Source organism: Mauremys reevesii, linkage group 3 (assembly GCF_016161935.1).
Source record: "Mauremys reevesii isolate NIE-2019 linkage group 3, ASM1616193v1, whole genome shotgun sequence".
NCBI classification, from domain to species: Eukaryota; Metazoa; Chordata; order Testudines; family Geoemydidae; genus Mauremys; species Mauremys reevesii.
The window spans coordinates 154766369-154793328 of record NC_052625.1 but is presented as its reverse complement, the minus strand read 5'-3'; the positions used below and the strand labels follow the sequence as shown (position 1 = coordinate 154793328).

At 43.4% G+C, this 26960-nt stretch overlaps 1 protein-coding gene and 1 long non-coding RNA gene across 4 annotated transcripts in view; one reads left to right on the top strand and one right to left on the bottom strand.

Moving 5' to 3' along the window:
- The window catches only part of COL9A1 (collagen type IX alpha 1 chain), a 117562-nt gene that overhangs the window by 29329 nt on the left and 61273 nt on the right, over positions 1-26960 (bottom strand). For 2 of the 3 annotated variants that reach the window (XM_039532638.1, XM_039532636.1), the window contains 9 exons: positions 20410-20463; positions 19112-19165; positions 15949-16002; positions 15741-15794; positions 15561-15614; positions 15234-15287; positions 12713-12757; positions 11802-11855; positions 11644-11697 (listed from right to left, as the gene is read on the bottom strand). In XM_039532638.1, coding sequence (XP_039388572.1) covers positions 11644-11697; positions 11802-11855; positions 12713-12757; positions 15234-15287; positions 15561-15614; positions 15741-15794; positions 15949-16002; positions 19112-19165; positions 20410-20463 — 477 coding nt within the window. Of the gene's footprint in view, positions 1-11643; positions 11698-11801; positions 11856-12712; positions 12758-13577; positions 13608-15233; positions 15288-15560; positions 15615-15740; positions 15795-15948; positions 16003-19111; positions 19166-20409; positions 20464-26960 lie in introns of all 3 variants that reach the window. The other variant, XM_039532635.1, reaches the window with a different exon arrangement.
- The window catches only part of LOC120402190, a 50556-nt gene that overhangs the window by 14244 nt on the left and 9352 nt on the right, over positions 1-26960 (top strand). Inside the window, exons 3-4 of the long non-coding RNA XR_005597050.1 lie at positions 6385-6510; positions 10003-10098. This is a non-coding gene — a long non-coding RNA (uncharacterized LOC120402190). The remainder of the gene's footprint in view (positions 1-6384; positions 6511-10002; positions 10099-26960) is intronic.

Sequence of the window (26960 nt, the reverse complement as noted above, 5' to 3'; positions counted from 1 at the left end):
ATTACTCACAGAAGTGTTCCTCTCCATGGGACTACTCCAGTGAGTAGCCGCTCATCACTAGCCAACTTCAGGAAAGCACTTGATCACTTCATTAAGTCTATCCCTGTCCAAGATAGCACTTAAGCACATGCTTAACTTTAGGCATGTGCTTTTAAGTCTCATCAGTAGGACTTACATGCATGCATAAGTGTGGTCATGAGGCCCAGTGTGAGTTTGAATATCATAATCTGGCTTTTAACTATTAGCCTAAAGTCTCATACTCCCTTACAGTAGACACATGCAGAGCCAAATGTGAAAATTTCATGGGAGAGTTCTGGTCAGCAGCAGACTCAATGAGGTAACAAAGACCATGAATTTTTTTTGGGGGGAAAACCCTAAAACTTGTGGGTTTTGTCATGGATGTCAGGACAAGCATACATCTTTAATTATGCTTTAACCTCATGACGTGTACATATTAAAATTTAAATTGTATATATATATATATATATATATTAGACATCATATCCATATATTAATACCAGCACTATCTCTTTAAAATATATGCTATGGGTGAATTTCAAAATTTGAAGAAATTTTCAAAAGCGCCTAAGTCCCATTTTCAAAAGGAATTTGGGACAGATTTTTAAAGATATTTCAATGGGAGTTAGGCACCTAGGTGTTTTTGAACATACCACTAAGTGCCTACCTTCATCTTTAGGCACCTAAATACCTTTAAAAATCTGGCCCTTAGGAGTCTGTCTCATTGAAAGTCAATAGGACTTAGGCACCTAAATCACATAGGCTGAGATTTTTAAAGGTATTCAGGCATTGCAGTGCTCAGTGTTGCAAGGCTCAACTGATTTAGGAACCTAAATCTCACTTTCTAGAGGCATTTAGACCCTTGGGAGCCTAAATTCCAGTGATTGTCCTAAGTGCCTAAATCCCTTTAGAAGATGAGAATTAGGCTCCTAAATCAGTTAGCCATTGCACTGATGAGTGCCACAACACCTGAAAACCTTTAAAAATCTGGTCTTTGGAGACTTTTGAAATTCATACCGTATACAATTTAGGGATAATACTTGCTATCAAATCATGATACAGCATGTAACGAGAGAATAACATTCTTTATTTAGCAGTGAAAGTTATCAGTTATAAAGACTGGTGATTTTAATCTGATGTGTGTGACTCTAAAAGATCTGGCTGAGAGTGGATCTAATTACTCCAATATGACATACAGTATTTAATTTACTATTTCAGAATGAAAAGGAAATTGTAACATGAGTGGATAAAAGGAGACACAAAAAATGCATTTTATGCCATATGTCATAAATGCATGGATTGGCTTCTCAGACAATGTTAGAAAGACTGAACTCTCAAATTTTCACAGAATAATGAGGTATCCTGGAGAGATCAGAGAATTTAGAAAGATTTTTTTCCCAGTCATTTCCTCAACAAAGTTCCTGTGCTGTTAAAGCCATTATTTTTTAAAAAGCATTGCTGCATGGTTTGTGAAAGCATTATTCATAGTAACAGTCTGACCCTCACCCTATGACCCAAAAAACTCAGTAATTTTCTGAAAATCCTACATTTAACCACATGAATTCTGTATTACACTTCTACCCAGGATTGTCACATATTGTTCCAGATTTCAGGTTCAAGAAAGAAGATTTAATTTGAACTAAGATCAGTTTAAAAACCATTTATATCTGGATACCACATAAGGACCATTTCTGAATGACATGCAAGTAAAATAAATCCTTTCAACACAATTACATTGACACAGAATAAATAATTGGGACTTGAATCATGCAGGTTCTGGTCATGCGATACTAAATTTGCAACTTTTCCTCAAATACTAATATTTTTTATTGTTTCCCTAGTATGGTAAAAAAATACATTGAAGATATCATCTTCTGCTACCACAGATACTGTTATTGGATAGATTATTTCATACTAATGTCATATCTTTGGGTCCAGATGAGCTGTGCTTGACACTGGACCTGAGTGGAAAGACAGGAAGACAGCGACTCAAAGCCACTTTTCCACCACCACCAACTCCCAGTCCTAGGGCCAGCCAGGATCTACATTAGCCCCAGGCATAATTTAAAGCAGCCCAAGACCTGTTCTACATTACACCTGACAGGAACGATCCCCTAGGATCTATTTTGTTGGCCAGAGATCACCAGAACACAAAATAGTCTTCATAAAAGGTGTAAAAGTCACCTATTCACTGCTCACTTTTTAAACAGAATAGACAATAAAAATATTGTCTACATTGGCTATGCCCCCAGCACATCACTCATGTCAGGGGTGGAAGGGCCAGAAGTAGGTGGTATTTTGCTACTTGGGGATGCCCTGATATCATAGAATCCCCAGATAGTCTGTTACAACAGCATCCTGGCTCCTCCAGTGCAAAGCAGCTGGATGGCAGGCCGAGGATGTGGGCCAAAGACTTCATGACCAGTTCTGATCATCAAGAAAGAACATCTCATACTTATACACATTAGTTTTATCTTATCTCTTATATAAGGCAAATAGATTTTATATTACACATCTTGCAGCTGTGGAGGGATCACTCCCCCCTGTCTGAAATTAGTGGGAGTTTTAACATTGGCTTCACTGGAAGCAGGATTGTGACCTTCATATGCAGAATGTGCTTCTGGCACAGGTTATGAGAATAAAAAGTCCCAAGCAGGCCATCCACCCAGCACCATAATAATACTAATTAATAATAATGATGAAGTGCAGCCCCTCCATAGCTGCTATTTCAGCCTATGCGATGAAATGGAAGCCAGTGCCCCTTTGTGCCCTATGCAGGAATTATGCTGCATGGAGAAACTTCAAGCCCTCTTTGCTGGTTTGGATTTCACACCATGTGGCGTTTTTTAAAAGGAGATAGGTTCTGTTGGTGAATTCAAGTCACCTGTAATGCAATACAGAACTTATTCTCAGGCTAATTCTTCTATTTCAGTGGTTTACTGGGCTTCTATAGATTTTACAGTGATGTTTTTGTTAGTGAAAAATTGTGAGAACTACAGTAGTACCTTGCTAATCTGCAGTTCACTAAATTGCACCACTAATCTACACAAAAACTGGCAGCCTTTCCCTGCCTTTCAGCAAAGATTGTATAGCCAAAGCTTAAAGAAATCTCAAATTGCTAAGTATTTGTTTCTTTTACAACATTCATTATGCTGCATTTTGTGGTATACTAGGCAGCAATGTAAGAAATAATGAAAACTACAATTGAAAAAATAAGTGAACAATGTATATTTTATGATGCATCATCTTTGTTTTTGATTTTTACTCATTATTTCACATGATTCAGTCATCTGCAAACCCAGTCATCACTATGATGATTAGCAATGGCTTACTGTCACTGCAAAGTGGCATTCATTATGGCTACGTCTATACCTGGGGCTGGGGGTGTGATTCCTATCTTGTATAAACATACGCGCAATTGCACTCCTGCTAGTGTGCTAAAAATAGCAGTGTAGCCATGGTAACATGGGCAGTGGAGAGCATGGCACAGGCTAGCTGCCCAAAGTATGGACCCACGGGGATTAGGTGGGTTTGTACTTAGGGCAGCAAGCCCGTGCCACTACTCCCCTGCTACTGCAGATACACTACTATTTTTAGTGTCCTAGCTCAATGAGAGCTAGTGCAAGTATCTCTCTGTGATCTGGGAAATCAGACCCCTCGCTCCAAGTGTAGAAGTACCCTTAATTTATTATATCTCTCAATATTTTTTTCATCCTACATCTCAGAGGAGTAAATTTTAATGTTATATCAGGGATTTAGCTATGACTCCTGCCCAACCTATAAGCACTGCACTAAAAATGTATGCCAAAACATGTACTATTGCCAGCTGGAATGAGCACTTATAGTACATAGTGCCTTTTATCTGATGTTTTAAAAGGAACTTCCACACATTAATGCATTAATGGCCAAATTGTGGTTGCCCGTCTTGGGTGCCCAAAAGCCAGGGAGAGGGTGTGGAATATGCAAAGTGCTTCCCCCTCACCTGTGCCCTGCTTTGGGCACAGCCACAGTGTGGTTGGGGAGCACAGTCCATGCTATTTCCTAGCACCACTGTGGTGATAGCTGCCAGAAAAGGGGTGAGGAGGGGTGCACTCTCTAAGGGTGATGCAGCTGCCATGCTGGTGTGTAAAGGGGCTGGCCACAATCTAGCCCCAGTGTCCTTTCAGATCCTCAGATAAAAGGCACCATCCACTGTGGTCTGGATCCTCAGGTGCATCTGAGCAGAGAAGGGCATTGGTGGCTATGCAAGGGGACAAGTCGTCTGTCCCAGTAATGCAAAACAGCTCGTAGGATAGGCAAGGACCCAGCCCTGTTAGAGTTTACTATTCCAGAAAAGAATAAACACACTTTGGGGTAAATCTGAGTGCATGTGTGCAGTTTTGCCTTGAGCCAGACAGGGTTCTTCCTGGGGACATTGTCTGTAGCGCGGCTCCTCCACCTCCCCTCCAGCCCACATGCTAACTCTAGCCTGAATTAACTGAGACTACCAGCAAAAAAATTAAACATCTTTAACAAAAGCTAACTTTTTCAAGTGGCTTAATATCAGTTTTATACTATCAGACAGGATGGTCACACCTCTGAACATCACATTCTCTGCCAGTGCTACACTAACAATTATTCACGGAATGTATGGCATCAAGAATACAGATGACATTCCATTAACCATCCAGCATTATTTAAAGTTACCTGGGCTAAATATTTAAAGATGTGTGTGTATGCATATTAATACAGTAGAAATATAGACTCTGATAAGTATTAACATACACTTATTGCAAGTGCCAAATGATCGTATGGCCTAAGACATTATCCCTTCAAAATCAGGTCAGGCACAGGAGGGAGAATCTAGTGGCTTAGAAATGAGAACCAGGAAACCTGGGTTCTTCTTTTGCTTCACATATCCTGTGTGATGTTAATTTATCTGTGCATCTTTAAAATAGGAATAGTAATAATACCCTATGCCCTAGGGGTTGTTTAAAAACAACTTCATTATTTGTGAAGCTCTAAGACTTAAATGGACAAGTAGGGCCAAAAAATGTGTGTATGCACAGTACGTCCTGGGAAGGTGAAGACATCGAACTACTTATCCTGCCACTGTTTTGATGCCCAACTGAAGAAAATGGACCCACTTTTTAAACTTGAGACATGTAAAGGGACCTGGTATCAAAAAGTTGATTTAAGTGACAGAACAATTAGTATAGCAATCCAGGATACATTTCAGGCTGAAAAAAAGGTCTTAAAATTGTACTGATGAAAATAATCTTTGCACTAGAGCACAGATAAAGAAAATAATTTAGCTAAAAACTACTGTATATACTAAATATTTTTTTTAAAACAGCCAGTATATAAAAGCTAATATGCATGCATGTCTCAAGGTTATTTACTCAACTTACTATTAAACCTTAACACACCCCAAGCTATTTAACAAATTCAGAACTATACAAAATTTTAACCAACTAGAAAGGCTGGGAATAAAGCAAAAGGTATAAATTCACTATGAAAAATTAAATGCTGCTAAATCTTAATAAATGTGTGGGGAGGAAAAATTGCAGATAATTACTTAAGGGAACACAGTCAACCTCACTGATTAGGCTTGACACTTTGACGTTTAAGAATTATTTCTTTTGGGCCACCTGCCACAATGACCAGTTTAAAAAGGATTTAAACCACAAGTGAGTTCAGTAATTATTTAGAATGACTTGTAATGTGATGCAAACATACTGTTAACTGACAAAACAATTACAATGGAAAAGAAGATATGTTTGATTGGAAATTAGAAAATGCAAGTTGCATGGTACTCTTGCTACAAATGTAAGGATGTCATTTTCCTGTTTTATTAAATGAAGGTTGAACATCTCATAAAAAGCACATAAATTATAACAGGCTTTTTCTCAATGGCCCATACCAATTTTCTAATTAAAATTAGATAGATGATTATATTTTCTCAAGTGTTTATTTTCCTATACAGAAAATCTTCAGTAGTCAAACACATAAGATTGTATGATCTATTCCAACAAACAGATAAAAAGTATTTTGTCTGTTGGAATAGACTATGTAATCTAATTATCTTCATTTTGAATCATTAAAACCTCCTCTGGAAAACTATTATAAATGTTTAAGCTATTGGATATGACAACTCTGGTTTCTGAGCACTGACTGGCTAACAACCAGGGTAACAATATTCTTCTGTGGATTTTAATAATAAAAATTGTCCTATTTATATAGCACCTTGCATCCCAAAGGTTCCCAAACTGATATATTAACAATATGATGATTTAGTTGGTGTTGGTCCTGCTTTGAGCAGGGATTGGACTAGATGACATCCTGAGGTCTCTTCCAACCCTAATCTTCTATGATTCTAATATACAGGTGTTACTTCTTCACCACTGAAATGTAATCACCAATGAGGGAAATGCAGCCGTTATTTAATAGGGCACAGAAGCAGCAACAGGGCTTGAAAACTCACTTGCCAGCAGAAATGGGAATTTTCCATTGGTAAGTGTCTCTTGCAGGCTGCTTAGGTAAAAGAGGCAGCCTGCGAATATTGTTAATAAAATAGAAAAAAATCATGTTTAAATTTGTAAACAAGAATCTATTCCCCCTCTCCATATCAAGTATCAGAAGGGTAGCCGTGTTAGTCTGGATCTGTAAAAGCAGCAAAGAGTCTTGTGGCACCTTATAGACTAACAGACGGTTTGGAGCATGAGCTTTCGTGGGTGAATACCCACTTCGTCGGATGCATGTCACCCACGAAAGCTCATGCTCCAAAACGTCTGTTAGTCTATAAGGTGCCACAAGACTCTTTGCTGCTTTCTCCATATCAAGTTACACCACAGAGGCGCACTGGAGGAGTGCTAATTTTGTTGGCTCCATCATCCCACACTGAAGAGTGTCCTGGCCCTTCAGCAATTACTAGCTTTGTTGTTTATCCACAGCACTAAAGCAGAGGACAGAGGTAACACAACCCTTTTGACTCCCCTTCCTTTTAACCCAGAGAAGGTGCCATGGCTTCCCAGTTCTCTCACTTCCTTAGGCCTAGTAAGAAAATGATCCTAATAGCAGTGACTTCTTGGTGGCTCCTCTTCTTCTCTGTCAGGAGAAAAAGGGAAGAACTCCAGACCCCTCCTGACTCCTGCCACAGAACCCTCCACTAGGAAGGTAAATGCAATACGGGCTTAATATGAGTAGAGGGCCTTTGACAGTAGAAGGAACCTGGAGAGGAGAGAAAGGAAGGGAATGATAAGTAGGAGGATGGAGAGTGTAGACTTGAGGAAAGGAAAAGTTAGAAGAGAGGAAGGAATAAAGTGAAATAAGTGGTAAAGAGGTGACCAACATAGAGATTAGGGGAGGGGAAGGAAAGACAAAAGAAATAATTCATTGAAGAGCAACTATGGGATCTTTGATGACTGTATGTGGTTGGTCATGAACAGAGCTGGTCAAAATTTTTCAATTTTTCCATAACTGATACAATTTGAAAATATGAATTTTTTTAAGTTTCCATTTTTGACCAGTTGTAGAAACTGGTCAAAATATTGCAAATGTCTAATTCTGAAATTTTTATTTAAAAATAAAACCTGTGGATATACTGAAAAACACTGTGGAATTTTCCCTCTTTTTGTCAAGATGTTCTAGTCATGACAGCCAAATGATGGCCTCTCCAGAAGCACACTGTTCCATAACACCACAGCAGGGCAGTGGTTCATCAGGACTTGTTCAGGGAGGATGAACTCTTTGTTGATACATATTGAAACAGACCCAGACCAGTGGGGTGCAGGAGTCTGGTAGAGGGCAAATATACTGGTCACTGGATGAGTAGTTTTCTGTTCCCTGAGTGACCAGAGCAGGAGCTGCACTAGAGTAATCAGGAACCTGCTAGAACCAATTAAGGCAGACAGGCTGATTAGATCACCTGCAGCCAATCAAGGCAGGCTAATCAGGGCACCTGGGTTTAAAAAGGAGCTCACTCCAGTCAGGTGAGGAGGAGCCAGAGGAGAGGAAGTGTGTGTGAGGAGCTGGGAGCAAGAGGCACAAGGAGGTGAGAGTGAGAGTGAGAGTGTATGCTGCTGGAGGACTAAGGAGTACAAGTGTTATCAGATACCAGGAGGAAGGTCTTGTGGTGAGGATAAGGAAGGTGTTTGGAGGAGGCCATGGGGAAGTAGCCCAGGGAGTTGTAGCTGTCATGCAGCTGTTACAAGAGGCACTATAGACAGCTGCAATCCACAGGGCCCTGGGCTGGAACCCGGAGTAGAGGGTGGGCCCGGGTTCCCCCCAAACCTCCCAACTCCTGATCAGACACAGGAGAAGTTGATCCAGACTGTGGGGAAGATCACTGAGGTGAGCAAATCTGCCAATAAGCGCAGAACCCACCAAGGTAGAGGAGGAACTTTGTCACAATATGAAACATTGTTTCCACACTCAGTGGGCAGTTACTACCATTGTTTAGTGAAGATTGAACTGGAACATGATGCAACTGTGTGATAAAGTGACAGTTTTATTTTGTCAATAAAATGTGGGCTAAATGTTCTGCCTGGCCCATGTCTCTGCCTGCTCTTACTCTTTTGACATATGGGCACAAATCAGGGATTTTGCACAAGCTCATGGAGAGAGAAGTTCCTGACTAGACATATGCGAGTGCACAAATCCCTTGGTTTGCCCACCTGTGGTAAATGTACACACAAAAATAGTTCAAAACACTATGGAAATCAGATCTTATTAAGCAAACTAGAGTACGCCTTACAGTGCATGTTTTATTTAGGGGCCAGCTCCTAGGTTCATGTCTGGCTGTTCTGAATGCTGTCACCATATGATGCGATGATTAAAAATATCACTTAATACTGGGATTTCACAAGACTTTATGCTAAGGCCTTTTTTTTTCTTTGCACTCCCCTTCCCATCACAGGATCAGTTCTGTTGGAGAATAGACATCTGTACACCTCCAGTAGGACTAATCCTACTTCCAACATATGCAGAAACCACACAGCAGCTACTTCTTCCTGCCACTTGCTGCAGATAATAGGTCCAACCTGTTATGCACAGTCCAGAGTAAGGGAAAGTGCAGAGAGCACAAGGGTGCTACACCTATTGGGCACAGTCTGCTCCCCTTGCATGCCAGTGCAGAGATGAGGAGAGGCAGGAGGCAAACTGTCCTTGAGTCATAGGGGCAGAACAGTCTCTGCATTCCTGAGAGCAAGGGCTATATGCCTGGCATGAATGCTGACTCCACAAGGTGTACAGGGAATGCTGCTTGCTCCTGCTACACAACTGCACACACAAGTAAGGACTAGGCAGAATCTTGCCCAAAATAAAGTGAGTCTCAACTTCCTGCCTTTGGCTGAACATAAATTCCTGATTCTTCTATCACTGAAGCTTGCCTGTGAAAAAGACTTGGACTTCCCACCCTGGTTTCCCAGGCAGCCAGCAGGAAGCTGTGGCAGCCATTCACAGTCTGTTTTCCTCAGTAGAATGATACTGAATATTTTCAGTATTTTCATCAGAAGGGTGGTTTATAAACTTCAGAGAATAAAATACTATGGCTTAAAAACAGCTTACTTCTACTTAAATCTGTGTGATGTGCAGTGGGTATTTCTATTACCCTACTAATGATAACACTTACAAGCTGTCCCTCCATTTTTGTGGATTTAAAGTCACTCTTTTCTAGATTTTTTTTTAACCATATTGCTCACGTTTACAGAAACTGTTACATTACTGAATGATGAAACAAAATGAGGGGAACACATTCCCCTGATCTCTGCAGTGATAATCAGAAAAATCACTATATTTAATCTTCATTGAGTGTTTCTGTCTGACAGCAGGGTTACTAATAATTAACCCAGCATGTCAACTCCTGTTTCTATGGACTGCTGATTTCATAAACTCATACTTGCATGTTATGGGATTAAAAGCATAGTTTAGCAGATTATCTTGCATTATCAATGTAGAGAGATACTTTGTTCTTGATCTAACTATAACTTTTATGTGTCTCTCAAGTATTTAGGAGATCAATGCCAGGAGAAGGGTTCAGAAAACAAATTCCATTCCATCCAAGACAATGCAGTTGGAGGCTTCCAACAAACCCAAGCTTTGGTGAGTATAATTATGGCAAGCTTAACATTGAGATATTGTGTCACAACATGCTGAGTATATATATTCATGTTATCTATTTTTATATCCTTCCTGGACAGCCAATGGCCAAAAGTCATGCAAAGGTGTGTTCCAAAGGAAAATAGTGTGTTGTAATGAAGTACATTCAGCAAATGACAATGCAAACCACAGAAACATACAGAAAGGAAAAGTAAACTTGTTCTTTTGATGAGTTTTGTTGAATATTTAAAGTCAGAGAACAATTAGTTTATAGAAGCCAGTTTCCCTGCCTGGTTCCCCTTACAAGTAAATCACTAATATTATATCACAGCAAGTGAGCACCTCTGGAGTGGGATGGCAAGAGAGGAACTCGCAAACAGAGGTCATGGAGCATGAGTTCTTCTGAGCAGCAAATGGTCTCACACTGTGAATTCCAGTGCATTAAAGCTATCCCCAACTCACAGACAGTCTGTTGGGGACCATTTCCAGTAAGTTACAGCAGCATCATGCTCTTCTAACTTCTCTCAGGACCAAGACTGGGGCCAGGCGAGAGACAGAGAGAGAAAATCAAAAAGCTGTTACCAGCCCCCTACAGCCACCACCTCTCATATCTCATCCACAGCATAGACTCTGTCCCTCTGTCTTCAGCATTACACTTCAACGAGTGCCACCATATTTCTCTATGTAAGTCCTTGCTTCTCCTATCCTAGCCCCCCTCAAGGTTTATTCTTACCCTGGACTAGCCATCTTTCAAAACCTCTTGTATGTTTTTCTGAAGTAGGTTAGTGCTGTGGAAGCAATCTCCAGCAAAAGTGCATGCCCCTCTGAACACCAGTATTTTCAACCAGAAGGAACTACTATGGTTCAAAGCACTACCTGTCCAGCCCCCTCCACCAGTGAGTAATATATCTAGTAGAAGCATTAGAAAGGATCCAAGCCACAAAATTCACATGTTTAACACTCCAATGTTCAGAGGTGTGTGTGTGTGTGTGTGTACAGCACTGGCTCAGAGCACGTGATGGTGTCTGTTTCTAATAGCTGGCCCTGTAAAGGATAAGGGCATGCTCTTTACTGATAGCTAATCAGTTACTTTTTTAGCTTTCGTGGTAGGGATTGTGCTGCTGGTGTTGACAGTCTTGGGCTTAGTTCCCACTCTTGACCAGGGGGTCTCTACATGTGCGTCCATGGGTCCTTCTGTTTGGATCTGGGGATTCTGCTCAGCCCATTATGAAAACAGGGACTAGCTAGGATCCATGTTTCAGTTTCAAACTCGCCACCACCACCAAAAATAAGTTGTGGAATAATTGCGTCAATTGTTTTGTTTTGAGTCCAGCTGAAATCTGTATATACTGTAATTGTGAGCACAGCTGCTTTTTTAATGTGGGTTGATGTGCATCCACTTGACTAAGGAGTTAGAGCTTAGTGTTTTCCTTAAGTAACTGGCACTTGTGATAAGTAGTATGTATACCACATTGTTGGGTTCATCAACCAGGACCTCAGACATCACACTTCCAAATATGCACAGTAGGAAACAAGTCAAATACTTACAAGTGGACCCCTTGGTCCTATTGGTCCCTCTATCCCCTGTGGTCCTTGTTCGCCCTGTTTTCATGATGATAAGAACAGAGCATATTTGAAAAGTGACTCTTTGCACAAAAAAGAAATGTTCTTGTGAAAGATTCAGAAAAGAAGAAAAGTGATCTTACAGGTTTACCAGAATTTCCCATCAAACCTGGTATCCCAGGGGCACCTGCATTGCCCTGTTAGAAAGGTGAAAAAGTTAGCTATACCAAACTACCAGTTACCATAGCAGTTCAAGAGAATTAACAAATAAATTAACAAGCAATGAAATCAAACCACCTGCTGTACCCATTTTTGCTCTTACTCTTTATTCTCCACCTGATTCTCCTCCATCCAATTCCCATAAATTCTTCCCTTATTTTTGTACAGCAACCAATCACACTGATGAGACTCCAATTATAGTGGATGCACGGAAGCATGCCATATATTTAAATTGAATCCCAACTTCCAGCTAATCTCTTTTTTTGAGTTGCTCATGGTTTTTTCCTCAAATAAATTTCTTTTGGTCTGAAATTTTCAATGCTTTTTGCTCAGGCCCTATGTGAATATTCATGGAGAGTTTGAGCAGAATTGGAACAGCCATTTTTCAGTTATTTGAACTGTTATAATTGAAAGTTCTTGTCTTTTTATCCATTTAATGCAGCTGCATATGCTGTTCTTATTAACGTATCTAATCTTTTTTTGAAGTGTACTATGCTATATGTGTCAATGATATCCTCTGCAGTGAATTTCACAGAATTACTATATGCTGCATTTAAAAAAAAATTCTTTTAAGTATTTTGAATCAACAAAACCTTCTTTCATCTTTTACGTAAAATCAGTGCTATTGTCACAGTGAAAGAACTGCAAAAACTGCAGACCAACCACTGATTAAGTTTTTGTTCACTTATCTGGCATGTATCATTTCTTATGTCAATGGTTATTTTTCATTTAACCATAATGACAAGTGAACAATACTTCATTGGCTATTTTAAAATTTGATAAACACAAAATCCAGTTTTAGAGGAAAGGAAGTAGATTATTTAAATTATTTTACCTTTGGACCAGAAACACCATTTGCACCTGGGGAGCCAGGTAAACCCTAAAAGAAACAACATTTTAAATATCAGAGGTGTAGTCATGTTACTCTGGATCTGTAAAAGCGCCGAAGAGTTCTGTGGCATCTTATAGACTAACAAACGTATTGGAGCATGAGCTTTCGTGAGTGAATACATGCATCCGACGAAGTATTCACCCACGAAAGCTCATGCTCCAATACGTTTGTTAGTCTATAAGGTGCCACAGAACTCTTTAACATTTTAAATGTCATTTGTGTGTTATTACGGAGTCTAGAAATGTACAAAAAGCACCTGCTGAAACTGTTGTTAAAAATGTAACTTTACATTATCGCAATCATAATTTATACTTTTTGATTCCTTTCACCTGAAGATCTTGATGCACTTTCCAAACAGCAATTCATAAAGCCTGATCCCCCTGTGAAGTAGGTAAATAGTATTATCCCCATTTTATAGTTAGGCAAAAGGCAGCACAGGGCGGTGAAAGATTGCGCTTTGTTCAGGGTCACAACATAAGTCACTGCCACTGCCAGATTCAGAAATGGGTATAATACCCAGAACTCCCCACTTCAATCTTACGCTCAGACTACAAGACCCCTCTTTCTTGTTTACATTCCACATTCCCTCTCTTGTATACAACCGTTCACAGCAAGTGCTCTCTATCGTTAGGAAAAAACATGGCAAAAACCAAAACCAACTTCAGAATGCAACTGTAAATCAAATGATATTTTAATTTAGTTCCTTCAATATCTTCTCTGAGTATCTGCTCCTGTAGCAGAATGTTTTGGAAAAGTTTCTGTTTAACACTTGACACTGGTTTGACCCAGTGCAGGAAGTATTCTTTACCCTGGCATTGGAGGCGGAATTTTTCTCTAGCTGCAAATGTAAAGGAAATAAGGTTTTTAATTTGGGAACATTATGCACTATCTATATTCCCAACATATCCAACATTTTAAATCTACAAACTACAAGATTAAACATAAAAATGTATTTACTGGTATGGTATACATCTCCTTGACTGTGGCCAATCCACATGAATTAAGAATAGCCTTGTGTATTTTAACAGCAGAGCAGGGCTATGCCTATTATGTATGTATTTTATGGTAGATTCAATTTGTTCTTAGTTATTTATACTGTTTGAATTAAATGAAACCCTCACAACACCCAAGTGTGGAGAGCCCCATACTGGGACAGCTGCAGATTCTCCTATCACAGGCAAATCCCTCACTGACATAAAGTGAGTGCATCTGGCCACTAGCTCCCCCACATCCCTTCCACATGGGACATTTTGGGGCAGGAGGAAGTATGGGGCACTCCAGCAATCCTAGACTGGCAGAACAGCCGCTGGGGATTGTTACATCTGGGTAAATTCAACCAGCCTTAGGCTGCTCTAACTTTCATTGTGGATCATTTTGGCCCCCCACCCAGTCCCAAGATTAGGAAAGGCAGAAAGCCATCTTTCACTGCCTCACCTCCTTAGCTGCCCCAAACACAAGATCAGTACAGCTGAGAGCTGAGCCCTCAGTGCTGATAAAGACAAAATCAAATCCCAATACACAAATATCAGAATATACCTTCAATCCTTTAACTCAGACCAAAAAAAAAAAAAACCCAATAGCGATGCCTTCTACACATCAGGATGACCACAAGCCTCACCTCCTACAGCATTAAATCTAAAACCCATACCAAATAAATAAGCCCAGAATTTCTTGTTTGTATTTATGTTAAAATTTATAAGGCACTCGGGATGGGATTCAGAAAGTTATTTAGGCATTTTAACTCTTTTCATTTCAATGTGTGATGAGCAAGTATATAAACCCAGATAGATAGGCGGATAGAACTATAAAGAGATGATTAGTAAAAAGAATTGAATAAAGAATAAATATTGGTAGAAAGAATGAAAATAGCATTCTACTGATTTGTAAACGAATTCCTTTATACTTAAAACTAAACCAAGCTCAGACACCCCCGACTATCAGACAAGGGTTAGGAAACTCCACTGCCTGGATAAACTTTTGCAAAATTAAAAACTTCTTGGGCCACATGCTCCGATATTCCCACGGTGCAGAGAGTCAGGGGGTGATGTGTAAAGCTTCTACTTACACTGTTCTGATCCTGGTGTCCAGGCCTTCTACTTTGTGCTCTGTTAGAGTAGCCTGAGGGCTGTTATTTATGCCTGCCTGTAACAGCCACAAGACACTGAACCCTTAGCCCAGAACGAACTCCCAAGGGAGTTGCATGTTGGTCCACCCTTTTTTAGTAACCTACTTCCTTATTATGCTGACAGCCAGGACTTTGTTTTGTGTGCAACCCTCTATTTTGGCTATACACTTCAGGATCACCCTTGCACTGGAGTTATCCTCCCTGGGCCATTCACTCAGCTTTTCCATCCAAGGTATGATGAGGAGGCACAAAAGCTGGCACAAGTGCATCTGAGAAACTGGTCTCTTCTTTGTGTTTGAACTGAACAGGACTTTCACATTTAAAGTATCAGATACCTACTGGCAGTCCTTGAAGTCCTGCATCACCTGGAGCACCAGGTTTTCCTGGTTCACCCTGAAAAAAATCGATTTACATAAATTATATAAAATCTTCAGTTAAATCAGTTAAAAAAAACTTTATTTCTAGAAAGCAGAAACAGTGTGATTTTTAGACATTTACGCTGGGGAAGTTTACTACAAATTACCACAGGAACGTTCAGAAACCAATAGCAGTAGCACAATTGAAAAACATACAAAATGTATAGGTGAGTGGAGCTATTACAGTTAGAACAATGTGAATCAAACAACATGTAAACTGAGATAGCTAGATAGGATACAGTTAGCCTACCTTTGCTCCAGGCATTCCAGGGATCCCTTCCCGGCCATCAACCCCTGGTAAGCCCTTGAAACACAGATAGCATATTGTTATAAAGAACATTCTTTGCTTGTCTTAATGCTGTTCCCCAGCATTTGCAATCTAAAGGATCATGATAGGGAGCAAATTTTTAAAATAAATAGATATACATACAGCTTCTCCTTTAGGCCCAGGGAGGCCAGTTATTCCTCTAATACCTTGAGGACCCTAAAAAAAAAAAAAGATACATTGAAGTGGCATATGCAAGAAGCATCAATACATGATTATTCATGGATGTATTTGGTAAGTTACCTTCAGCACACGTAATGTGATATATAATATTATTGCTAAATGTTTACTGGTAAATATGATTTGAACTCACCCTGTCTCCCTTTGGACCTGTCTCTCCCCGTAGACCTCTCTGTCCCTGGTCTCCCTGCAGGAAATATTTTCATTTAGCAAAATTGTCAGAATACAATTGGTCGTATTGATTAAATGAAATCAGGTAAAACATCAAAGGTGAAATTCACTCTTGTGCAGACAGCATGTGCTTGGCCCTGTGCAACATTTGAGCCCCAAATCAAGGGTTTAGGTGGGTCTTAAATGGTACATAGCGACCTCTAACTGGTGAATTTCAGTTTAATGGCTCAGTCTTGCATTACTTGGGAACACCTAAAACTCCCAGTGAAGCCAATTAGCATTTGGGTGCATAAAGATGCAAGATCTAGCTTTTAATAAGCACCACTGCCTTTTAAATGTCCTTTTGTTTTCACATTTACCCATATGCCGCTTAGGCTGCACTCTCACTCTATAAACAACTAAAAAGTAATTCAGTGGAACCCTCTTAAAAGGAAATCACTTCACTATGGGAAGGAAAGATATCTACATTCACTGTATGCTGGTGTCCATGCTGACTAGTCCATTTAGGCAATTATAGATAGATATATAGTTTTCTCAAACTTTCTTAAGATATATTAGATGGTACTTCCCTTCCCCTTATTAGATCAAAACACTGTTTCAGGTGTTTAGGTACTTACGCTCAGAAGGTGAGTACATCTATATTTTTTCTGTGGAGGACGCACTAATTCTAAATGAAATATTTAATTTACATTGAAACTAATGTGTAATTTACATAGACATTAATTGGCCTGTGCAGTTTATACTTAACAGGCCCAGCTTGACCTTCAGAGCCCAAAGGGAGTTTACTGATTTGGCACTGAGAAATAAACATCCTTTTACTAAGTGCCTGTTCTGTTATCAAGTTACACCATTAACTTCAACAGCAACACTGTCAGACTCAGAATGTCTGAAAAAACCTATACAATACACAATACCACCTGAATAAAGGTGCTTAATTAGAACAATTTCTCTGCTATAAGGCTAACTTTTATTTCTTTTGTTATGACATCCCAAGCTACTTTCCCCACCAAAACAAATATTGTTAGAAAAGAGGTAAAGTGCCCTTGTTTAAATGGACAACATTTAGCTTGTATTGGACTAAAAAATGATTTGTTTATCCCCATGTATGAAAGGGAAGAGTCACTGTGATTTTTATCATTCAACTGAATAATGCAAAGAGAAGTTTTTCTGTTTTGTTTGTAAAACAAGAGACTCTTGTGTCTCCAAAACATAAAAGTGCTTGCCGCTGTGTTATGACAGTGGGCAGGAATAGAGGCAAAGATATGCATGTATGTTATGCCCAATTTTTAAAAAACATTTTTTCTTTATTTTTTATATATGCCATTTTAAGAACACAAATTGTTATACCAGGCTAACCTGGCCCATCTTGTCTGGTATCAGTTACAGGAAATCATCTGTTCCTGTTGCTTCTGAGAAAGAAATGCTCAAACACACACAGGCTAATTGTGCAATGTTACATCATGGGCTGGAGAGAGAATTATTTACATATATTGTCATTTGTACCGTTTATGATTATGCGCTTAAGCATGAAGAAATCCTGTCTAGTAGAGATTAAATGAGATCAACTATAAGGTTGAATGTTATGTGAAGGGTGGTTGGGGAGACAATGATCCTAGGGGAATGCGGCAATTACTTCCAGATTCCCTCAGAATCTGCTTATACCTCAATAATGTTAAAAACCTTTGTAGCTGGGGAGCTGATGCCTAGCAGTGGCAACTGTCACGCACAATAAGTGGTAGTATTTGATCTACTTTTTCCTTCCCTTCATCCCTCCTCCTCCCTTTAGTTTAGCTAGATTTGAGAAGTGAAAAACTGGGAAACCAGTGGGGATGTGGGAGGTTAGTGGGGAAGTGGGAAGAAAAGGAGGCCCATTGTGCTGTCTCCCAACATTTTCTCTGAGGATACATGTACTGATCATTCTATATTGAATGTAACACACAAATGGGCATGCTTTTATTAAAAGGGCAGAGACCTGGAGAAAGCTTGGAAGCCTTTATAAGAACTTGCAGAACATTGTGACTTTGGCATCAGTAAGGAGAACACATGCAAGATTGTCTAGATGTTGGGATTTTGAACAAGGAACTTTTGGGAAAGTTAGAGTGAACATCTGAGCTAACTTTGGAACACATGGCACCAGTAGCATGGCAGTCAGGGCTGATGAAAATGAAGCAAGCACATAGCAGAAACATCATGCTGCCGTGAATCGAGGTGTGACTAGAACAGCTCCAATGCAACCAGAAGTCTCACAGCGGCAGCCAGCTGTAAGTGTACAGCAGCCTCTAAAGCAGTGGTGTCCAACCCTGGGTCTGGGGTGGGGACGCTTGTGGTCCTGAAGAGACTAAATTGTGGCCTTTGAGCATAACTGTGTCAAGAAGAAAATGCCCTGAAATTGTTAGACCAAAGTGTTTGAATTAGCCCTATTACTACAGGGATCTACAAGCGGACACCTCTTTCTCCATGGCCACAGGAGCAGCTCTGAGGTGAGATGGGAGAACTCTGAGCAACTGCTGTCCCTTTCTTGCTGTGATTGCTATACAGCTCACGCGCTTAGCATCTGCTCATTGCAGAGGCTGGAGGGAGCAGCACCGGTTACTTCATTCCCTAATTTTCTGTCAGGATGTGGAAGCCCAGGGGAAGCAGAACAGAAGTTCGATTGGTTCTGCCTGCACCTGAGGCTGTGCCTACCAAAGAATAACTTCCCTCCCACGACATCCACCCCAAGGGGAAATGAGAGAGAAGCTGGCAAACAACACTAATAATGACTCCCTTAGTCTCTGCCTAGCTCAGTTTGGAGAAGCCTGAAGTCTCTTCTCAGCTTGCTCTGACTTATATCAGTTAGAGCCATCTCCTAGGAGCCATATGCCAGCTGGGGCTAGCCAGCTACTCCTCCTCACCCCTGGAGGCCAGAGCTGCATGGAGCGAGATGTAGCCACGGGGCTGGCAATCCCGCGGGCTGGATTGAAAGCCCTGATGGGCCGGATCCGGCCCGCAGGCTGTAGTTTTCCTTCCCCTGTACTAAGAGAAAACCCTTTGCCAAAGCAAACAGCCCCCTGCTTTACTTCTATAAATTTTCTTAAAAGTTAATATCACTTTGAATGATCTGGCTGACACAAAACTCTACTTACAGATCCACCAGGGAGTCCTCGTGGACCAGGGTCACCATCAAGGCCACGAGCACCCTACAGAATAAAGAGATAACACAAGATAGTCGGGCTGACTTCCTGAGATGTACCAAGCACCTACATATCCCAAGTACTTCAGTAGGAATTGCAAGTGCCCTGCACCTCTCTGAATTTGGCTCTGGGTTATTAAAATAAGTACAGTTTTCATAAAATGGCTTTTTAATCTTTTTAAACTCTAGTTTGCCTTTTGGGGAGTTATATAATTAAATGCCAGCAAATGTTATATATGAAATTATGTCATTCCTCTATCAAAACATACTGGACAGTGATGAATTAAGCCACTTTAAACTATTTCAGAACAATTCATTGTTGTTAACTAATTCCCTGCATCACACAAAAACACACTGCACATATATAGTATAATAGACTGACACCAAAATGTGAATTGCAATTGATTTTTATATAGTGTCTCATAAAACTATCTTCAAAAATGCTTTATAGAGAGAATCAATTATAAGCCAAAGTGGGGAAAAAATGTTTTCAGGAAAGATTTAGAAAGAATAATGAACGTGTGCCTCAGAAAGAGGCAGTAAGTATTTCACATAGCTGGGGCAGGAATGTAAGTGGCCAAATAACTGTGGGAGGTGAAGGGGACAATGTGGGTATATGATGGGAATCGTAGAACAAGAAAGCAAGCTTTGCTTTCCATATCTTTCACTGGATACTCAGAGTGGATTTGTACCATACTGTTCAGTGACTGGCTATCGAAACTGAGTTAATGAAAGTGATCCATGTACCAAGGCAAGCAAGTGAAAATTAGAGACAGAAGAAGTAGAAAGGTTGAGGCGGACACAATTAGGGGAAAGGAATATTCAATAAACTTCAGTTTTATTTCAAAAGGTTATGGTTCACGTAAATTATTATCACAATTAAGCTTGATGCCTTGCCAACAGCACCAAGAGGCTATGCCAAACTACTGTAAGTCTTGGGGAGAAGGAGAGAATAGTAAGAAACTGCAGAAAGTCCACTTTAGCAAAATTTACTGATGTACTGAAGGCATTTACTCAGAAAGGAAAGGGTTGGCTGTTGTCCTGACCAGAAGTATGATGTTACAATTACTGCAACACACTTGGTGGGAGAGGGAAAGTGCAGGCATAGCAAAGGAGGGCATCAAAAGTTTAAGTAAGGCTAAACCCAGAAAGCACCCATTGCATAGTGATCCATGGTTTAAAAATTGCATGTAGTGGAGCCAACCTCTACCAGCTGCATTTGATTTTATAGAGATAATTGCTAGTACTTACTTTGTTCCCTTTTGCTCCCATTATACCAGTTATGCCTCTCAAACCCTGAATCCCCTGGAAATGAAAAATAAGAAAAGTATTGTGACAATTTAGACCATACTGCTATTTTGTTATCAGAAATGTGGTAGTTTTCAGATAGTAGACTTCTTAAGATACTACATATTTTCTTTGTCATTTTATTCCTTCCCTTATATATAAAAAAGAGGCAAATGCTTCTGCATTAAAATGTTTAATTCATGTGGTAATTTGAAAACTGTACAATTAATAAAATATCAAATTAGAACACAGGTAACTCAGTCTAGAGGAATTGTCAGATTGCCCAAAACCGCACTGAGGCCTCAAACACAACTAAATATTAGGGACAGAAAAACACTCATTGTTCTGAGGACCATAAAGTTGAAGTAAACCCCTGAAAAAAAATTTGACACAGGAACCGGGTCTAAGGCTTTTACTTCTAAGAAACCTTACAGACTATTTCAATCCTTACCGTCTTCCCTATAAAGATCCACCCCCTCACCAGGCCTGGCATATCCCTTTTTAAGATGACATCACTTTCCCTGCCTCTTGAATCCTCGGTTATAGTGGACAACACTTTAAAATATTGTGATTTTTGAAGAGCTGTGGAGTTAAATGAGTAAAGCAATGTGTTATTTCCTGATGAATGCACTATATGAGAACCTGTATGACCGTGGGCCACTAACTACAAGTGTGTTAAATGACTAGGCCTGGCTGAGGATGAACACTACAGGTCCCCTTTGGGAACAGAAAATGGATTTTTTAGGACAGTGAGCTCAGGCAACTACTTTATCAGGGAGATTTTATCAGTATTAAGGGTAAAAGGGCTTATATTCTTCATTCTATGCAGTCTCTTGTATTTCTGTAAGCTCTAATCAGACTTTTATGTTTGTCTGGACCTTCGTGATCTACGACTTGAAAGTCATGAGCGTGAAGGGTAGTTCAGCCTACTGAATGATTTTATTTCCCCCAAAATTGCACTAGTCAACTCTCCAGTCAAACCTGGATACAGTAAGCATTAGAGAACTCTTTTAAATCCCAGAAAAATATAAGTCCTCACCATCCACACTTCTTTCTCCTGACTCACTCACCAGGAAACCAGAGACTATGCAAACTCTGACAAAGGGAGTAAGCATGCCATGATTAAGGCCCAGTTCTTCTTCGAGTGATTGCTCATATCCATTCCATGTAGGTGTGTGCGCGCCGCGTGCACGTTCGTCGGAAGACTTTTACCCTAGCAACTCAGTGGGTCGCCTGGGCGCCCCCTGGAGTGGCACCACCATGGCGCCAGATATATACACCAGCCGACCCGAACAGTGGAGCGCGGCTTAGCTGACCTCCACTTCCCTAGCTACTCGTAGTTTCTCTCGTTAAGTATATAGTTCAGATGTTATAGTTGTAGTTAACTTTATTTGTTTGTAGTATAGTATAGTGTATTTATTTCACAGGGGTTTGGGGTTTATCCCCTTCCCCTCACCCGGTGCCGGCTCCGATGCCCGGTCCACAGGGTTTTATAATGCTCGGCCGGCCACAAGCCGAGGCCGACAAGAGATCCTCTCCTAAGTGCCTCGAGGAATCTCACCTCACAGATAAGTGCCACATTTGTGAGGCCTTTAATCCGAGAACAAAGGGGAGCGGGACTTTCATCTCAAACAGCTCCTGAGGGAGGCAGCTCTTGCTCCTCCACTCTCAGCACCGAGTGCTGGTTAGTCTTCAAGGAGCGCTCCCTCGGCACCGGATCGCCGGTACCGCCAAGGCCTCTCGGCACCGGCCGTCGCTGGCTCCTATGTCCACTCGGCATGGATCCCTCTCCTGGAGGATGAAGAGGCACAATATCCCTGCTGTGTCCGAGCCGCCTGCTCCGCAGCTGAGCGCTATGCTCGGTCGGATCGCCCGGCACCGATGTCTGCCGCGGCACCGACAATATCCGCATCATTAACTCCGGCCAGGCAAGAGCCGTCGAGTCCAGTGCTGGAAAGCTCCCCGGTACGAACCGTGGTCGAGCTCACTATTAAGCTGCTTCAGAGCCGCCTGCTCCGCAGCCCGAGCGCTCTACTACGTCGCACTGCCCAGCACCAGTACCTGCTGCAGCACCGACAGTATCAGCACCGTCGACTCCGGCCACGCAAGAGCCGTCGAGTCCAGCACCTGAACGCTCCCCCGTGCGAGCTGTGGTTGAGCTCACTATTCCCTCCACGCCGGAAACATTTCCACAGTGAGGGAGTTGATGGCAAGGTCAGAGCCTGCGCTGCTTTAACCCCCGGCACCGCCAGTGCGGGTTATATTGTCTATCGGCGAGCCCGTCTTGCTCACGCCACCCTGCGTTGGCACCAGAGAGCGGCACCGCTCACGATTGCAGTCCCGCAGATGTTCTCGGTCCTGTCGCCAAGCCCAGTGCCGGCACCGTTCACGGTCCTGGCACCGTTCCCCATATCGGTACCGGTCGTACCCGTGGCACCGATCAGCGTCCCGTTCCCCGACGTGGTACACTCGGTGCCGATCCAGCTCCCGGCACCGCTCCAGGCACTGGACTCACGTAGCCACTCCCGGCGTCGAGCCTCGAGATCTCGGTCAGCCTCCCGGCATCGCTCCGGTCGCAGGTCCCATTCTCACTCCCGGTACCGGTAGGCCTCACGGTACCGATCCCCGGTGCCGCGTCGAGCGCCATGACCTGGAGAGGGAGACTCTGCCCAGGGCTTTTACTTCTCCATGGCCATCCATTCAGATGTGCACACCAGAGTCTTCCAGGTGCTCCAGGCTAGGACCCTGACCCCCATCAGTGGCTGTCCTGTACATCTTGGGCGTGCCATCAGGCCAAAGGCCTACCTGTGATCCCATCGCGCTCTGTTCTGTCAGAGCACTGGGTACCAGGGGCGATAGTTAGCCATCCCCCTCTGACCGGTACGGAGGAAGTCCAGTTCTGCCACCGGATTCCCACATCCCACCGGATCAGCAGGTCGTCCAGGAGCGTGAGCCCACTTGCCCCCAGCCTTTCTTCTCCCTCCTTCCCAGATGAGGCAGTGGCAGAAGCGTACTCCTTGGGCCCTCCCCTAATCGGCCTGGGGGCCCATCAGGACCTCCCGAGACGGGTGGCATTCACTATGAATCTCCAAGTGGCCACTATCCCGCCCGTGGGCACGGGAGTCGAATGCATGTGCATGGTATCCTCCAGGGGCGACGGGCACCTATATGTACGTCTTTCCTCCTGCTCCCTTGTCATCTAGTCCATCAATCAGACATAATGCCATGGCCTACAGGTACCAGCCCCTATGTCCAAGGGGGCTAGGCAAATGAACTTCCTGGGCCATAAGATGTACTCGGCAGGCACCCTGCAACTTCGTGTAGCAAACCAGCAAGCCCTGCTTAACCGTTACTATGGGCGGCGGTGAGGGAATTTACGGAGTCGGTTTCTCAAATCTCCCGTCAAGAGTTTGATGCCCTCCTGGAAAAAGGGCCGAAGTGGCGAAAGCTTCCCTCCAGACCTTGTTGGATGTAGCGGTCTCCACAGCCACGACTCTGGCCTCGGGTGTTGCCATGAGGCGCATTTCATGGCTCCAGTTATCGAGCCTTCCCTCGCAGCTGCTGCACACCATACAGGACTTGTCCTTCAATGACAAAGGCCTGTTCTCAAGGCCCAAAGGACAGCGAGGTCACTACGCACTCCCTCTCAGCATCTACATGCCGATGTCTCACTGCCGACCTTTCCGCCAGCCTCACCGCCCTTACCCTGCGCCTAGACAAGGACAGGGCTTTGCCAGCAGGCAACGCTGAGGCAGTCATAGGCATTGGGGCCAAAATCAGGGTCCTCCTAACACCAATCGGGCAAAAGCCTATCCCTCCTCATCCCTCTTGAGGACCCCGCTCACGAGCAATTCCTCTTGCAAGAGGTGCGGGCACTCCTCACCATCGGAGCTATAGAGGAGGTTCCAAGGACGAAGGGACAAAAGGTTCTAGCCCCACTAGTTCCTGATCCCCAAGGTGAAGGGAGGTCTCAGACCTATCCTACACCTGCGGGAGCTCAACAAGTAATGATATACCTGGAGTTCCGCATCGTATCCATGGGGACCGTCATCCCATCCTTGGATCTCGGAGACTGGTATGCCACCCTCGATATGAACGGCGCGTATTTTCACGTCGCCATTTATCCTCCACGCAGAAGGTACCCCCGGTTTATGGCCAGCTGTCATTCCAGTTTACGGTCCTCCCAGTCGGCCTCTGTGCAGCCCCCTGTGTATTCACAGTGTCTAGCTGTAGTCGCCGCCCTCTCCGCCACTGTCGGATACACCTGCTCCGTATCTGGACGATTGGCTCATTCCAGGGGCCACCGGGGCCCAAGTTACCTCTCGTGTGGGCGTCGACTAGGTCCTATTCCTGCGTTTAGGCCTGATGATCCATATAGCAAAATCCACCCTGATTCCCACTCAGGGAGTAGACTTAACTGAGGCCACCCTGGACTTCAGTATCGCACAGCCTGCTTACCTACGCCTTAATTTCACGCAATGGTAACCATTGTACAAGGTCTACAGACCTTCCTGGCAACTTTGGGTTGAACTTGCCTAGGTTTCCTGGGCCACATGGCTGCCTGCACGTGCGTAACCGAACAGGCCAGGCTTCGCCTCCGTACACTTTAATCGTGACTCACATCGGTGTACCACCCGGCCAGAGACAGCATGGTCATGGTCACCTCAATCCCCCGAGCGTCCTAGGCTCCCCCGACTGGGGGTCGATGCCCTCCCTGATGTGTGCAGGGGTGCTGTTCCATCCACCTCACCCTCGGTGTCCCTCATGATGGACGTCCCCATCTCTTGGCTGGGGTGCTCACTTGGGTCAGTTTCCCACTCCAGACCTTTGGTTGGCTCAACAGCTGCCCTTGCACACCAATGTCCGGGAGTTGGGAGCAGTCTGCCTGGTATACCAGGCGTTTCAGCAGCACCTACAAGGCTGTTGTATCGGTGTTCACAGACAACACAACGGACACCCGTTGCATAAACAAGCACGGAGGAGCACAGTCCTCCTCTCTTTCCAGGGAGCTATCCAGCTCCGGGACTCCTGCACAGCTCAATCGACGGACCTGGTAGCGTCCTTTCTCCTAGGGGTCCGGAACACTCTGGCGGATCGCCTCAGCAGTTCCTTCCTGTCTCTCAAGTGTTTGATTCCTCCGGTTGTTATCCATTACGCTTCCGGAACTTCGCTCTCGCGGGAACAGAACGAGAGAGAAGTTCTGCTCATGCCAAGGCCTCTCCCCGGGCTCGATCTTGGCTGCTTTTCTGATGCCGTGGACGAGCCGTCTGCCGTCCGCTTTCCCACCGCTCCCGCTGGTTCGCAAGGTCCTGCTAACACTCCGCAGGGACAGAGCGCATCTGATCATGATCGCTCCAGCGTGGTCCAGGCAGCACTGGTACACCATGTTGCTAGACCGGTCGGTAGCCAACCGATTCCCCTACCTCTTTGCCCAGACCTCATAATGCTGGATCACGGCAAACTTTACCATCTAGCCTTCAATCCCTGCACATCTTCGCATTCCTGCTGCGGGCCTAAACCGATCCGAGTTACGTTGTTCTGCCTCGGTTCTACAGGATTCTCCTGGGTGGTAGGAAGCCTTCCACTTGGTTAACGTATCTGCCCAACTGGCAGTCTTTCTTTTGCTGCTACAAAACACAAGGTTTCCCCCACAGCGGTTCCGATCCATTTCCTCGTGGATTGCCTATGATCTTCAAACAGCAGCGCCTGGCGCAGTTCGTCATTAAGGGTGCACTTGGCAGCCGTCTCTGCCTTCCTCCCAAGGGAGAGTGGCCGCTTCATATTCTCACACTCTGTGGTTTCTAGGTTCCTCAAGGGCTTGGGGCATTTATGCCCCCAGGTTCGCCGCCCCACCAACTCCTGGGTCTTCAACCTGGTTATAAGCTGACTTATGCCTGCTCCATTCAAGCCACTGACAACATGCTCGCTGAGATACCTGTCCTGAGGGACAGTTTTTTCCTTGTAGCCTTTGCATCGGCTGGACAAGTCTCCGAGCTTCGGGCTCTCACAGTGGACCCACGGTGCACTATGTTGCGTAAGGACAAGGGGCAGTTGGGACCACGTCCGGCCTTCCTCCCTAAGGTGCTGTTGACTTTTCATATCATCCGGGATATCTTCCTTCCGGTCTTCTTTCCGAAGCCCCATTCATTGCGACTGGAGCACATTTGCCCTCCCTAGATGTCCGTAGGGTGCTCGCTTTTTATGTCAAGCGGACAAGCTTTTTTGTACGCCCCCAACTCTTCGTTGTATTGGCAGACCGAATAAAGGGCCTACCTGTCTCCTCCCAAAGCTTTTCATCTTGGATGACGTCATGCATTTGCACCTCATGTGACTTGGCCCATGTTCCGTCGAGCCACCTTACTGCTCGTTTCACCAGGGCTCAGGCTTCTTCTGCTGCCTTTCCGACTCATATACCCTTCCAGGGGCTATGTTGTGCTACCACCTGGTCCTCGATCCGGACCTTTGCTTCTTTGGTCTACTGTCCAGAGATGATGCAGCCTTTGGCTCAGCAGTTT